This window comes from Phalangium opilio, unplaced genomic scaffold, assembly GCF_054372755.1.
Source record: "Phalangium opilio isolate 3A_F unplaced genomic scaffold, DU_Popi_V2 ptg000217l_1, whole genome shotgun sequence".
In the NCBI taxonomy this organism is placed as follows: domain Eukaryota; kingdom Metazoa; phylum Arthropoda; class Arachnida; order Opiliones; family Phalangiidae; genus Phalangium; species Phalangium opilio.
Window position 1 is genome coordinate 5,350,556 of NW_028324218.1, and position 15,012 is coordinate 5,365,567.

At 35.1% G+C, this 15,012-nt stretch overlaps 2 protein-coding genes across 3 annotated transcripts in view; one reads left to right on the forward strand and one right to left on the reverse strand.

The window, feature by feature from the left end:
* The window catches only part of LOC149615866 (5-hydroxytryptamine receptor 7-like), a 97,099-nt gene that overhangs the window by 43,065 nt on the left and 39,022 nt on the right, over positions 1 to 15,012 (reverse strand). The gene's annotated exons all lie outside the window — the stretch shown is intronic.
* LOC149615869 (regulator of chromosome condensation-like) lies at positions 5,945 to 7,543 on the forward strand. The gene is made up of 6 exons (XM_089857078.1): positions 5,945 to 5,962; positions 6,021 to 6,195; positions 6,255 to 6,631; positions 6,690 to 6,915; positions 6,971 to 7,117; positions 7,184 to 7,543. The coding sequence occupies exons 1-6, from the start codon at positions 5,945 to 5,947 to the stop codon at positions 7,468 to 7,470; spliced, it is 1,230 nt and encodes a 409-aa protein (XP_089713204.1). The 3' UTR covers positions 7,471 to 7,543.

The window sequence follows — 15,012 nt, forward strand, 5'->3', positions numbered from 1 at the left end:
CTGAATTAATGGAAATTTTTTAATCTTACATTTTATTAGGCCAAAAACGTTTTAAAATATAATTTTTTAATCTTACATTTTATTAGGTCAAAAACGTTTTAAAATATAATTTTTTAATCTTACATTTTATTAGGCCTATTTGGTTTATAGTTTTTTGGAAACATTTTTAAAATTTTAGTTTAAATGGTGGTTTTAGTTTAAATTCAACGCTTTCAAATATAATTGTATAATCTTACATTTTATTAGGCCTATTTGGTTTATAGTTTTTGGAAACATTTTTAAAATTTTAGTTTAAACGGTAATAAAATGTTATACGTGCATTTGGTGTTATAAATTTCTCTATTCCATTTTTGACCTACTACTGCTATTAGCTTTTATATGTATCTAACTTTCGGTTAACTTTGGACCGTTACGTCCTTTCATCAACAACCCACATTATTTCTGTTGAAAAGACGACAGCGCCATCTAGTTTTAATATCAAGAACCAAAGAGCAATTTTATAAAAATTTGGGGATGTTTTAATTTTTCTGTGCTTTATAAAATAAATGAAACCTGAATTTTAAGTTTCTTTCTCCTCTATAAGTACCTTAGAATTTTGATGATCGGTGAGTGAGTGACAAAATAAGGTAAATTTCACCTGCGATATTTCGAAAAGTATATAGGGTAGGAACTTGAAATTTCGAAACTATAGCTAGGATTGACAGTCCTCGCGGAAAACAAAATTTCAGACTTTTACCTATACCCATCACGAAGTTACGGTGGGCCGTGAGTTGCTTCTAGAAAAGGATGTCAGTGCTCGACTTGGCTCCCAGATTATTAAAATACAAAGTTATACTTTGTTTAGCATAAATTACAAATAGAGGGCCGGTAGGCCCTTCTAGATAAGATCCCACACCCTCCCGTAATGTTAAATGAAAATTCACAGATTTTTGCCGATTTTCCCATAGGAATAACATGGAGTTTTTGGTGCTCAGATTTTTCATGATAAAATTTTCCGAAAATGGAATTGCTGTTGAAAATTCTGAGATAAGTAATTTTTTATTTCAATTAATTTATAGGAAATAAATCCATTGCCAGTAAAATCAGGAGATTGAATTAAATTCTGAAGAGTAGTAAAATACGGATTGTCTTTAAAATGATATAGAAAAATAAAATATCCGCGCTTCAGGCAACTGGAAAAAACTCATCGTTTTGTTTTTTAGGCTTGGGCAAACCAAGTCCTTTTTTATATAATTCTTGTTTTGTTTTGTGTTCGTAATTATGGCAATATAGGTTAATTATAATGTCAGAAACAGAATGCGGTTTAGATTAGAATTTGAATTGTGTTTTAAAAGCTTTAAATTTAAATCGTTATGTAATGGCTCAAATTCAAAATCATTATTATATGAAATTATAGGATAATATAAGAATTATCATGAAATTACAGAAGAATATAGGAATTATCTTGATTCTTGAAATTATAGGAGAATATATTAATTATCTTGAAATTATAGGATAATATAGGAATCATCATGAAAATTTATGATAATATAGAAAATTATCGGAGAATATAGGAAATTATCATGAAAATTTAGAATAATTTAGAAAATCATCGGAGAATATAGGAAATTATCATGAAAATTTAGAATAATATAGAAAATTATCGGAGAATATAGGAAATTATAGAAGAATATAAGTAATATACTAAGAATGGCCACTGGCCTCCCTGGTACAGGTAAAATTTAATTAATGTATAAGGTAGTTTATCAACACAATATACAGGCGCAATTTAATGTTTAAGATATATGTCAAGTCTCAATAATGTCTGGTTATTTATATTCTGGTAAATTTCTTGTACCTACACAAAATGTACTTTGTGCAGAAATATTTCATATCCGTTAATGTTTTGTTTCCTCATTTCTCTAAACGCGTCTGTGCAGTTTTACGCGCGAAGGACCCCGTTAGGCTTAGCATCTACTTAACTAACACGAGTACATATATGTGGATGGCTTTTAATGGTAGGGGGCGTTAGCCTTTATGCTAATTGGTGGGAAGCTCGCTCTTATCTGCACCTGAGTTGGTGCCGAAACACCTTGCATGGAACTCTTGAATTAAATAGCGCCAGAAGTATATAATACTCCTCTTTGAGAGAAGTGTACCACCACAAAGCGGGGTAATTCGTAATTGCAACATGATTCTTCCCCAACAACATCCCTTAACATTTATTATAGCAAGGTTACTAAACCGAATCATGCATGTACATACGCCATTTTATATAGTTCCCTCATCATTACTATATCTATTAGCGCTGCTTAACTATTTGCCAAGGCGCATGCACGCGCTTGTGCGTTTTTGTCCCGCCACGTCAAGACAATCAAGGTTTATGCCTGGTTGATTGCTGAATGGGGATTTAGTAAATACCACCAAACAGTTATGGAATTCACCCTAGCACGGTGCGATCCAATACCCATCTTAATCAAGTTTGATGAGCGGGAGAGCAAATTAACAAAAAAGGGTAATTCCCTCGCCTGGGGGGTAGAATCATGTGCTTACATAGCTAAAGTATTAAGAGCGTACAGAGTGTCACACTTCTTCTAGTATAGCCTTCAGATAGCGCTCATTAAATAGGTATAGCTGTAGCAAAGGCTTCTTGCATTTATGAGTGTAAAGGGTTTTCCGTTTTTAATAGTTCAGCTTAAATAGCTTTTTCGTATTTGTGGAAGGAATTTTAAGTAGTTTCTCGTGTTCGCCTTCAAATACATTATGAATTTTTATGTTTAGTTGTTTTAATGAAGCTGGGAGAAAGCTAGCTTGAAGCCTGAATCGAAGTAGTCTATAGAATTATTGAAAATAGGGTAATTTAATGAAAGATAAGTAGTTAATCGTGTTTGCCTTTAAATATGTTACGAATTTATAATTATTGTAGCTTTTACGAAGGTGTGAACGAGTTAGCTAGAGGCTTCAATCGAAAAAGCCTAATGGACTAATTTAAGGAAAATTAAGGGGTTTCTCGTGTTTGACTTTAATTACGTTACGCATTTATAAATATACGTAGAATTAAGGAAGTTACCATTGGGATGGAATCGAAATGGTCTATCTACATTATTTATTGTTTAGTGTTTTTAATTAGATTTATTGTGAATTTGACTGTAATTTCAATATTTTAAAACTTGATTTAAAGAAATTAATTATATTTATAAATGAAACGTTTAAGGAAAGCAAACATTCAGGGTGAAACCATCTAATGTATTTCCTAAGAGCGCCTGTAGAAATGTTTATCACGCTTTACTTTGGTGTCCAGGGAGAAGTTACCATGCAGGGTCAATGGAATTTTAAAAATATAAATAAATACATGTAAAATTTAAATATAATAAATAATAATAAATAAAAGTTAATAATAATAAATTAGAGTGAATAATAATAATTAAGAGTTAATAATAATAAATTACAGTAAATAATAATAAATTACAGTAAATAATAATTAATAAGAGCAAATTATAATAAGTAAGAGTTAATAATGAATAAGAGTAAATAATAAAAAATAAGAGTAAATAATAATAAATAATAATAAATAAGAGTAAATAATGATAAATAAGAGTAAATAATGATAAATAAGAGTAAATAATAATAAATAATAATAAATAAGAGTAAATAATAATAAATAATAATAAATAAGAGTAAATAATCACAAACAAGAGGAAATAATCAAAAATAAGAGTAAATAATAAATCCGAGTAAATAATAACAAATTAGAGTAAATAATAACAAATAAGAGTAAATAACAATAAATAATAAAAGTTAATAATAGAAATACAGTGGAAAACCGTATAAATCTCAAAATCAAAAATATTCTTCGATTAAAATTGAAATTAGTTTTTCCATATAATATCAAAATAAGGCCAAAGCGGATTTGATAAAACAATAAAATTGGAATTGGAATTTCAAAGTGCATTTATAAACAAAAACCAAGATTAAAAAAATGACATTCAATATGGGTCAGATTAGATGCTTGTTTTGGTATACCTTACGTAAATAAAATAGTCATTTTTAGAGCTTTTGTAACAACAACTACTTAATTTGCTGCAAATGAAAAAAAAACGTCACAACACGCTTGTCTGGGTTTTCAATCTAAGCTTAGTAAATACTCAATATTGTTCTGTTTAGTCTGTCAAAATGACAAAATAATTGAACAGTGTTTTACTGATTGTCTCGAGGCTAAGTATTACGAAGTTTTTAATATCGAAAACTAGATGATTTTGTTAAAGCTGACAAAATTGTTTTGATTATATCAAGAAGTGATATCTAGTTTACTAGGGAGAAGGTATAAGATGCCTAAGTATTCGCGCGGGCCATAGTCCCAGTCCCCCTTTCAAAATACAAGGGGGACGTAAAAGGAGGCGCCGGGCTATTTCGCCTCACCTCAGTCGGAAAATATGACTGATAATTTTCGTCATTCGCGTCGCGCTGACGTGCACGAGTTTTCAACAACCAATGAGATGCTGGTTGTTGTAATTTAGAGGCGGGGATTAACTCCGGACATGTCTACGTTTGGACTGGAGATAAAGCTGGAAATGCGGCGAATTTATACCTTCTCCCTAATAAACTAGATATCACTTCTTGATTAATAATATTGTTTATAGCGTGCTAAATTTTAAAATTAAAAAGAAGGGGTTAGTTTTATTATTTTAATTTATGCCAGCAGTACCCGTTAAGTTAGTTGTTGTAGTCGCAATATATATACAGTATAATAAACATAAATATAAAATATTGTACTAAATTATGCAAATTAGCACATATACTGCCAGGGTACACTAAACACTTTCAGTAAATCGTAACACTTTACGCGATTTTCAAGGCAAACTTGGAAGATCTGATCTAAGGATATTACATCGTAAAGTAGTACAGAATACACAGGTAGGAATTTTCGACTGTTACTGAGCTTGATATCAAAAGCAAATACAAATAAAAGAATGTAAAGTAAAGTAAAGCAAAGCAATGGACCTTATTCCTATGGGCACAAAGAAAGACTTGAAATATAAAACGCGAGAGACCTCCTTACTTTCCACTTTCTATATTTGCCTCTGTTACTATTCATACTCCCTCTTTACGTTTACGACCGTATCACCAATAACCAAGAATGCAGCATCAGACAAAAAGGCAATCAACGTATGAACGAACATCCTGGTTTTCATCTCAGTGCAAAGTAAGACTAACAAACACAAAATGAAAGGAAAATGGAGAACAAGGGTAGACAGTTCCGTTAAGGCCCACTCAGACAAGAGGAAAATCTTACGTTCCCATCGGTCGCCAAAGTTTCCATTTTCAGACGTGAAAGCGCACGACTCAAAACTAGTCACGTTACTGTGATTTTTTTTTCAACCAGGATTTTTGAATTCTGAAATTGACGATTCCAAAATGATGACAAAAACCGCGCCGAGAATCTTAAAACTGTTCATACATCGTCTGCTAAAGCCTACCTCACTCCATCTAGCGTCAGTAAAACATAATCGAGTGAGCTACGACCAGTCTTGGAAATAGCCCTGGTCCACTGGTCCATAACCAGTTAATTAATTGCTCGGACCAGTTTCTTTATTCGAAATTAATTATTCGAATTATTATTTGAGAACTTTTATGAAAATTGAGGAGGGACCAGTTTAAAAATTCAAGTCATTATAAGTTTCTACTCCACGGATATAGAATCACCGACCAACAATACCAGTTCGAAAGTCCCGCCACTGCAACTACTCAGTACTCGCGCCACATTGCTTGAGAATTTGCGAAAGTTCAAACTAAAACGGTCAACGGTAAGCGTAATTTAAATTTTACATTTATTTTCGGTGATATTATAATAGAATTGCTTATATACTCTTAATACTTATTTGAAAACCAGGATATCCGCGCAATTTAATTTAAAGAATTCAATTCGTAATCCTTGGTTTGGAATCAACTATAGAAATACCTCATCATGGCGAAACCATTCGAGGTAAGTGTCTCGTTTTTTAATTGCGTAAAATATGTTTTAAACTTTAATTCAACCACAGAGAACCGCGGCTGCTGCGAAATCAAGTAGAGTTACTAGAAACAATCAGAACTCAAATGCAACTACGTCCACTACTAGTCAAAAAGCCTCAACCGCTAAGATACTAGCTCCATTGCCAAATGATCCTAAACCATCTCCGAAACGAGAAAAGAGAAGAGTAATGGAGGCCATAGATAGTAAGATTATTGATAATTTTTTCTGTTTAATAAATTAATTCCCTTCCACCACCGAATAGATCGGCTTCCTTTCCCAACGACACTAGATACAATTCGTTCAGTGTTAGCTGTTGGTACAGGTGATAATGGACAATTAGGCTTGGGTGAAGATATTTTGGAGAAAGGAATACCTGGACCACTCCTATCTCTACGCGAAGACGTTTGCTCCGCAATTGCGGGAGGAATGCATTCAGTCTGTTTAACAGAGGATGGTTCCGTCTACACATTTGGTTGTAATGACGATGGGGCCTTGGGAAGGTTAACTCGTGATGAGAAAAATCAATTTGTACCGGATATAGTTGAAATTGATGAAAAAGTTGTTCAAATATCTGCGGGAGATTCTCATTGCGGAGCCCTGACTGAATCTGGAAAGGTTTATATCTGGGGAAATTTCCGAGTAAGTATTAATTTAATTATAGTTAAGTTGGAAAATTAATTGATTTTATTTTCATTAGGATTCTATAGGTCAAATGGGTTTGACAAGTACAGGATCTGAAAAGGGGGAACCTTTACCGGTGCGGATTTTAAAGGATATTTCCATCGTTGAAATTAGCTCGGGTGGCAACCATTTCTTGGCTCTGACTAGTCATGGAAACATCTTTTCCATGGGAAGCTGCGAATATGGACAATTAGGGCGCGTTAGCGTCTACAATTTAAAAAGAGGCGGCAGGAAAAAAATTGGTAATTGATTTTTCAAAGTTAATAAGGCTTTAATAATGACTTAAATATATTTTAGAATCACTTTTAAAACCAGAGATAATCTCGAGTGGTCCACTCAACGTCAAATTTGACAAAATTTGGGGAGGTAGATACGCTTCTTTTGCGCGTGCGCAAACTACCGGAAGAATATATGGTTTTGGCCTTGGAAATTTTGGACAATTGGGTATTATTAATTTGCCAATTAATCTTAATTACATTTAGTCATTTTGGACTGTTACTGATGGTATAGGTGTCGAGTTGAAAGACCCGCCGATAATTACTAAACCCCAATTATTGAAATCATTTTCGGGGAAAAATTGGGTAAAGATTGCAAACGGCAATCACCACACCCTAGCCTTGGATTCCGAAGGAAAAGTTTATTCTCTGGGAAAACACGAGTACGGGAGACTAGGCTTAGGTAACGCCGCCCAAGATGTTTCAACACCAACATTGGTTCCGTTACTACGGGATATAGAATGTTGCGATATTAGTTGCGGATCAGTAACATCTTACGCAGTTGCTGAGGATGGTACTTAATTTTTCATTATCTTAATCTACTTTAAACTAATTATATGTCGTTATCTTCTTAAGGTCGCGCGTATTCTTGGGGTTCAGGCTCAAGAAATATGTTAGGACAGAATACATACGATGACATTTTAGAGCCTAGGGAGATTAGTATGAGAGTTCTTAGGAAGAGAAATATTTTAACAATATCAGGAGGAAGACATCACGCCTTGTTTATCTCTAAAATTTAAAGAAGAAAAAAAAAATTAAAGTAGACCTTTTTACCAATAATATACAATTGTTTCAAAAAAATTTTTATTCTAGAATTTTAAAAAATAAAGATTTTATTCCGCTATTTTTCTGAAATTATCATTTTTTTATAATCCTCAAGTTCTTTGTCTCTTGTCAGCACGCACAAAGATAGGTTACATAGAGACCTAGCTTTGCGCGTGCTGACAACCGATGTTGTTACAGCGTATATACAGAATAAGCTGTCGTTCGAGATAGGGAGTTGTCGATCCTATAGCGTGAAAACAAATTTCCTCACGCGCATTCTTGTCTTTTATTGAAAGTTTTTCATTTTTAAAGGCCGTTTCTCCAAAATAACCAAGTATGAAAGCGCGTTGTTTGGAAAATATTTTGTTAAATGAGAGAGTCCTAAACAGTCTTGGAAATAGCCCTAGTCCACTGGTCCAAAACCAGTTTATTAATTGCTCGGACCAGTTTTTTTATTCGAAATCTGGGGGTTATATCCTAGGGACCAGTTTATTAATTGAGAACTCTTATGAAAAACGAGAGTTTTCAAGGACCAATGAGATACTGGTTGTAATTTAGAGGCGGGGATTAACTCCGGACCTACGACGTTTGGACTGGAGATAAAGCCAGAAATGTGGCGCGAATTTATACCTTCTCCCTAATAAACTAGATATCACTTCTTGATTAATAATATTGTTTATAGCGTGCGAAATTTTAAAATTAAAAAGAAGGGGTTAGTTTTATTATTTTAATTTATGCCAGCACCCTTAAGTTAGTTGTTGTAGTCGCAATATATATACAGTATAATAAATATGAATATAAAATATTGTACTAAATTATTCAAATTAGCACATATACTGCCCGTGTATACTAAACACTTTCAGTAAATCGTAACACTTTACGCGATTTTCAAGACAAACTTGGAAGATCTGATCTAAGGATATTACATCGTAAAGTAGTACAGAATACACAGGTAGGAATTTTCGACTCTTACTGAGCTTGATATCAAAAGCAAATACAAATAAAAGAAAGTAAAGTAAAGCAATGGACCTTATTACTATGGGCACAAAGAAAGACTTGAAATAAAAAACGCGAGAGACCTTCTTACTTTCCACTTTCTCTATTTGCCTCTGTTACTACTCATACTCTCTCTTTACGTTTACGACCGTATCACCAATAACCAAGACTGCAGCATCAGACAAAAAGGCAATCAACGTATGAACGAACATCCTGGTTTTCATCTCAGTGCAAAGTAAGACTAACAAACACAAAATGAAAGGAAAATGGAGAACAAGGGCAGACAGTTCCGTTAAGGCCCGTTCAGACAAGAGGAAAATCTTACGTTCCGTTAGTCGCCAAAGATTCCATGTTCAGACGTGAAAGCAGACGACTTAAAACAAATCAAGTAAACGGTGCTTATTTTAAACAAGACTTTTGAATACGAAAATGGCTGCTCATCCAAAATGATGACAAATACCGCGCCAAGAATCTTAAAACTTTTCCTACATCGTCTGCTAAAGCCTCCCTCACTCCATCTAGCGTCAGTAACACATAATCGAGTGAGCTCCGACTAAAGAAAAGGCGCTAACGAGCTCAGTGGTGCCATCTCGACACAGTTACACAAAACTGAAAAATTTCAAACTAAACCCGCGAATATTTTACGTTTAGTCGTTGAAACACGTGTCTAATTAAAGGAGCTCACCGGCGCTGTTGGGGGGGGGGGAGACCGCCCTTAGTTCAGGGGGAAAACACCCAGTTCTTTGGCCATAAAGAATGGCGCCACCGTCGCTGTGGGTGGGTACGCAATATGCTAGCCAACAGTTTGACCCACCCCTTCACCTCAACAGCTCCGGCCAGCCCCTTTAAGCGAGTAAAGCGACTTCACAGATTTTTATCTGTAGTCTGAATGGGTATTTAAACTAAGAAAACTATTTCCTTTCTCATTTCCTATACGTTAGCGAAAGGCATTCTGGATTCTCCAACGCGCGCGTCCGAGACGGATATCGGACTTACAGATTATCTCCATTCTCCACGGAATTCAGCTCTCTAATCGGTACACTACGTACGTACGTACGTGTCTCCCTCTCATTCACGTTCAGTTTCCCCTTTCACTAGTAACCGAGGCTTAGCTCATCTTCAACCAAGGCTTAACGAAAACTGACAGGAACCTCGGCATTTTCCCATTGAAATTCATACGCCATAACCGAGTTACTGGACATAATTTATAAGAGCACGTTTTACTATTAACTCCGGGGTCCAGTAATAGGGGCATATAGTAAAGGCCAAAGAACCCCCAAAAGAGACTTAAAATCATTCCGCCAAAGATATCCCTAGACGCCAGAAAATACCATTCATAAATAAAGATAGCGAAATACGAGAAATGGAATCGAAGCCGCCATAACACTGATGCAACAGAACCAAAAGATAATAAGGTTTTGATAAAAAGGCAAATATCTCAAGGTTTATTTGCAATTTCCTTAATTACTTTTCATTCCCTTGTTGATCAAAATCTCAGGACTACTTTTATTATGCCTAATAATAATTAACATTGTTTATTACTGCTATATAAGTTCATAAGATATGTTCCTACCATAAGTTTGTTTAATTAATCTCTGGTCATGACAAACTGGAGCTTGTAATTTTGAAGTGAGTGAGTGAGTGAGGTAGGTCATAGATTCGAGGAGGTAAAGCGAGCTAGGGAGGCCTGGTGAGTGAGTGAGGTGGCGCTGCTGTCAAAGGGGGCTTAGTAAGTTCAGACTAAATAGGAGTGCCTAGATGGAAACAGGTCCAATAACTGCAAAATTAATTAACCACCACCGAGTGTGTACTTAGGACTTCAATTGAATTCTCGCTTCCGTCGTTCTCCTTCTCAAACTAGTTATCTCGAGCTGTAAGTCTCTCAGTAAGCATTACGAAGCGTCATACTTATAATGTAACATATCTTATGAACTTATGGTAATACGCTATCCCGTTTTATGTACAGTGTCTCTTGAACGAAATGGGTGAGGGGGATGGGGTATTTAAACACTTCCTAAATTGCATAGACAGGAATGTATACAGCTAATTGGAATTATCGCGCCCCATCCCAATATACTCCATGTTAATTTCTGTGATTTCGGGTTTTGTGGGATGGGCTTGAGAACTTACTATCGCGTTCGGACATATTTCTAACTGTGATTTCAATTACATTATGTCCCAAAAAGGGATGATAATTATTGGAGCGAAGTAAAGTGCAATGGGATGGTTCCATGGGAAATCAAGGCAAACTTTAACATGTCTGCTAGAAGCTAGTCAAACCTTCAGTAAAAAATAAATAGATAAATATAACCACGACAGCTTAACCTGACCACAAATAACGTTACATTTCAGGCTACCATATCAGTTGTAAGATAATCTGACGCGATGACCCTCCAATCTCCGTCAAGCTAACCTGACTCGATCTGGGCTACATCGTAACTCATCCTCGGCAACTAATTTTGACATACCAAGGTTAAATTGACGTAGACTTTTTCTTATGATAAGCGATAAAACACGTTCCTTTGGCCGCCCAATGACAAAAGAAAATTTTAGGTTCTAGGGGTTAAATTTATCGGTAAAGTATCTAAGGATGCGCGGGTTACTTTGCAGTGAAGATAAGTATAATAATAGATAAAGATAATATGATTTATAGGGACAAGTGATACGCGGTTTTTGACGTAGATTATGTAGGAGGATTATTTTGAAAGGTTCGAGATAGCTGGCGCCACCTTCAAAAAGGTCTAAAGGTCATGATTGTGAAATATTGTAAATGGAGCTTCGTTATTTTGTTGCGTTTAAAATACGACTTGTTTTAAGATAAGGTTAGAGGTTGGTTTTTAAATTTTCGATTCGGTTTTCATTATTCATATTGATCTAGAAGTTTTGAAACATTAGGCTTAAGGAGGTTGTTTATAAATTTTTGATAAGATTAGGCTTAGAAAGGTTGTCTAAAAGTTTTGTTTGGTTAGGCTTAGCGGGGTTGTCTAGAAGATTTGAATAGATTAGGCTTCGTGATGTTTTGAAACTTGAAAGAATATTTTATCGTTAGGCTTAGCGAGATTGTCTAGACGTTTTTAAATATTAGGCTTAAGTAGCGAGGTTGTCTAGAAGTTTTGATTAGTTTAGGCTTACCGAGATTATCTAGTAGTTTTGATAGATTAGGCTTAAAGAGATTGTCCAGAACTTTTGAATAGATTAGGCTTAGCTAGATTATCTAGAAGCTTTGAAAAATTATTCTTAGCTATCGAAATAGTATTTTACGGTTAGGCTAAGCGAGATTTGAGTATATTCAATATTTTAAATTTTGTTCATGTTTGAAATTAGTAATCACGAATTCCGAAAATCCTCTTTCATCATATGTGAATTGCTCATCCCAAGAAAAAAAAAGGACACTATTGTTATCTCCATTCCGTTGAAATTAGGCATTACGACAACAATTTCCAATAAAGTTCAAACATTTTAGGATTTCAGTTAAGCCTTGGCGAATGCCAGACAGTCTCGTAATGAATTCGCATAAGGCTTCCTGAGCCGAACCATTCCTTCGAATCAAAACGTTATAAAAAATTTGATCCTTCTCAATGGCGACGAAAATTTTGGAAAATTTTTACGAGTTTGTATCGCCAAGAAAACCATCTTAAGTGAAATTGCTTATGGGATAGATCCGAGTCTTTTTATCGTTGTTGCTTCAATATGATTTAAATTTGTGTACAGGGTGTTTCTGCTAAGTCTGCCATCCATAAATTAAGGGGGATTGTGTTCTTTGGGAAATCTATTCTGAGTCGAAAATGTTTTAAACTCCTATCTCCATTTTGTTTGCCACAAGGGACACTGTTTTCGAGAATTATCATTTGATGAGTGTTTTAGGGATGACCCCTTAATTAAATTATCCTCAATCATTGCCTTAATCAGTTTATTAATTAAATTTAAGGGGTCATCCGTAAAATACTCTGGGCAATCTTAACTTGAAAACAGTGTCCCTTGTGGCAAATTAACAAAATTGAGATAGAAGTATAGAACATTTTCGACTCAAAATTGATTTCCCAAAGAACAATTAACATCCCCCTTAATTTATGTATGGCAGACTTATCAGAAACACCCTGTATGTAGTGAATTTGTACTTGAAACCGGAGTTTTTGTGCCTTGAAAATTTTACGATATTATACGCCCTACCAATTCAAATTCGTTTTGTTTTCAAATTGGCCCGGCATTTTATGACAAAAACACTCGGATTTGGTTACAAAATTGAATTCTAAAAAGTCTTTTTATTTTTTTTTTAAACTCAAATTAATAAATTGAAACCCTAAAAGACAAAAACAGAATCACTAAGCCTAACGCGTTAAATCATGCCTCTTTCGCTTTTATCACCAATGACAAGTAATAGAGGAAAACCCCACTAACAATTAGCAAGATATACGATGTACATTGTCACCACGTCGTTTCCAAACGTATTCCTTTTCTTAATGCGTTAAGCCTTGGCTTGTCCTAAAAAAAAAGGCGCCTTGGGCTAGCAATTAAGAGCTCTAAAAGTTCGCGCGCGCGCCAAATGATTAGGCTTAACGGAAAAAGAGGATAGTTCGAATGCCTATCGCATTGTTTTCGGAAGTGCATGCAGCCTATATCGCGGCGCGGTGCATGCCAAGGCCCGAGAAACGAACAAACGAAACTTCCAAATGAATTACTGTTTTAATTTAGAGTAAAAGGGACTAAGGTTAATTGCTTGGCTGCGCTGCTGTATTTATTTAGGACCCGTTTAATAATTAGTTAAATAGTAGGAGTTAATGAATCGACTTCGTTTCCGAATTGATGGCTCTAAAATTGTCTCGCCTTTTGGGTCCTGGGGTTTGGTTAGAACTTTTGCGAGTTGCAAGTTGGTTTGGAGACAAGCCTAAAATAAATTGAGTTTAATTTACAACACAACCAACCAGTAATAAATACAGCGAATAGGAATGATTGTGTATACCCATTTTGACTCAACGTATCTAGGTGGGCTTTGTGGGTGGAGCTATCTAGACTATGATGAATTTTACCTATAGTGAATTTATAATCTATCCCTCTGCCTGTTGCACCTAGTGCACACACGCCCCTAGGAACTCACGTGCTACCCAACCAATGAAAATATCACAGTTAGAAAGACGTCATCATACGTGACATGATAACAAATTTTCAAGTCCGGCCCACAATACCCGAGTACATAGAAATTAATACGGAGATATGGTGCTTTACGAGCATTTACATGACAAGATCTTATGGAACATACCATAAGTTTATAAGTGATATGTTCCATAAGTATGATATGCACTAGCTACACGATTCGTAATGCTACTGAGAAACTTAAGCTCGAGATAGCTAGTTCGATAAGGAGAACGACGGAAGCGAGAATTCAATTGAAGTCCTAAGTACACTCTGTGCACGTGGTTAATTAATTTTGCAGCTAGGACCTAATTCCATCTAGGCACTCCTATTTAGTCTGCATTACTAAGCCCCCTTTGACAGCAGCGCCTCACTCACTCACCAGGCCTCCCTAGCTCGCTTTACCTCCTCGAATCTATGACCCACCTCACTCACTCACTCACTTCAAAATTACAAACCCTTCAGTTTGTCATGACCAGAGATTAATCAAACAAACTTATGGAAAGGAAATATCTTATGAACTTATGTTTATAACAATAGCTAAACTTTTAAGTAGTAAAGATCCATGTTGCATTAGCAAAAACCTTTTAAATCAAAACCGAAAATTATAGGCTTAAGTCTTCCAATATTTCAAATAACTTTTCAAATAACTATTATATCAAGATATTATTAGTATAAAGGAGAAGATAATCTCCTAAAACTCGAAATTCCACTTAGAAAGCTTTTGAGGAGGGAGCGGTAGGGTCATTTGCTTCAACTAACTTGGAAAGTGGCCTAAATGAGCCTATTACGAGTCATTTAAGACAATAAAGCCATCTATACAACGATCCCCTTTTAAACAACGTCACTTGGCAGTGTTGATAAGGGTAGGGTAACCGATATGGAGTAAGGGTGAGTGATGATAGGTCACCTTGGTTCACGGATCATCTCTCGAGGTTTATTTGCAGAAAGGGATATACAATATATATCTCGATCCCAAGGGATAATCTAATTTGGATCATTACGCGGATAGTGGGTGACGTGACGTCATTTCCGGGAATGGGGTTGATAAAGGAAAAGGGGTAAGTACTGTACCTTGTGTTGTATACCTATACATGAATTTATTCAGATTTTAAATGAATGTTGATGCAAAGTTTTATAAATAAATATGCATTTGAGACTTAAGGTTCAATC

Excerpts from the sequence above, each read along its gene's own strand:
- LOC149615869 (XM_089857078.1), top strand. Across the intron at positions 6,196-6,254 it reads AGTAATGGAGGCCATAGATA|ATCGGCTTCCTTTCCCAACG; the intron begins GTAAGATTATTG and ends ACCACCGAATAG. Across the intron at positions 6,632-6,689 it reads ATATCTGGGGAAATTTCCGA|GATTCTATAGGTCAAATGGG; the intron begins GTAAGTATTAAT and ends TATTTTCATTAG.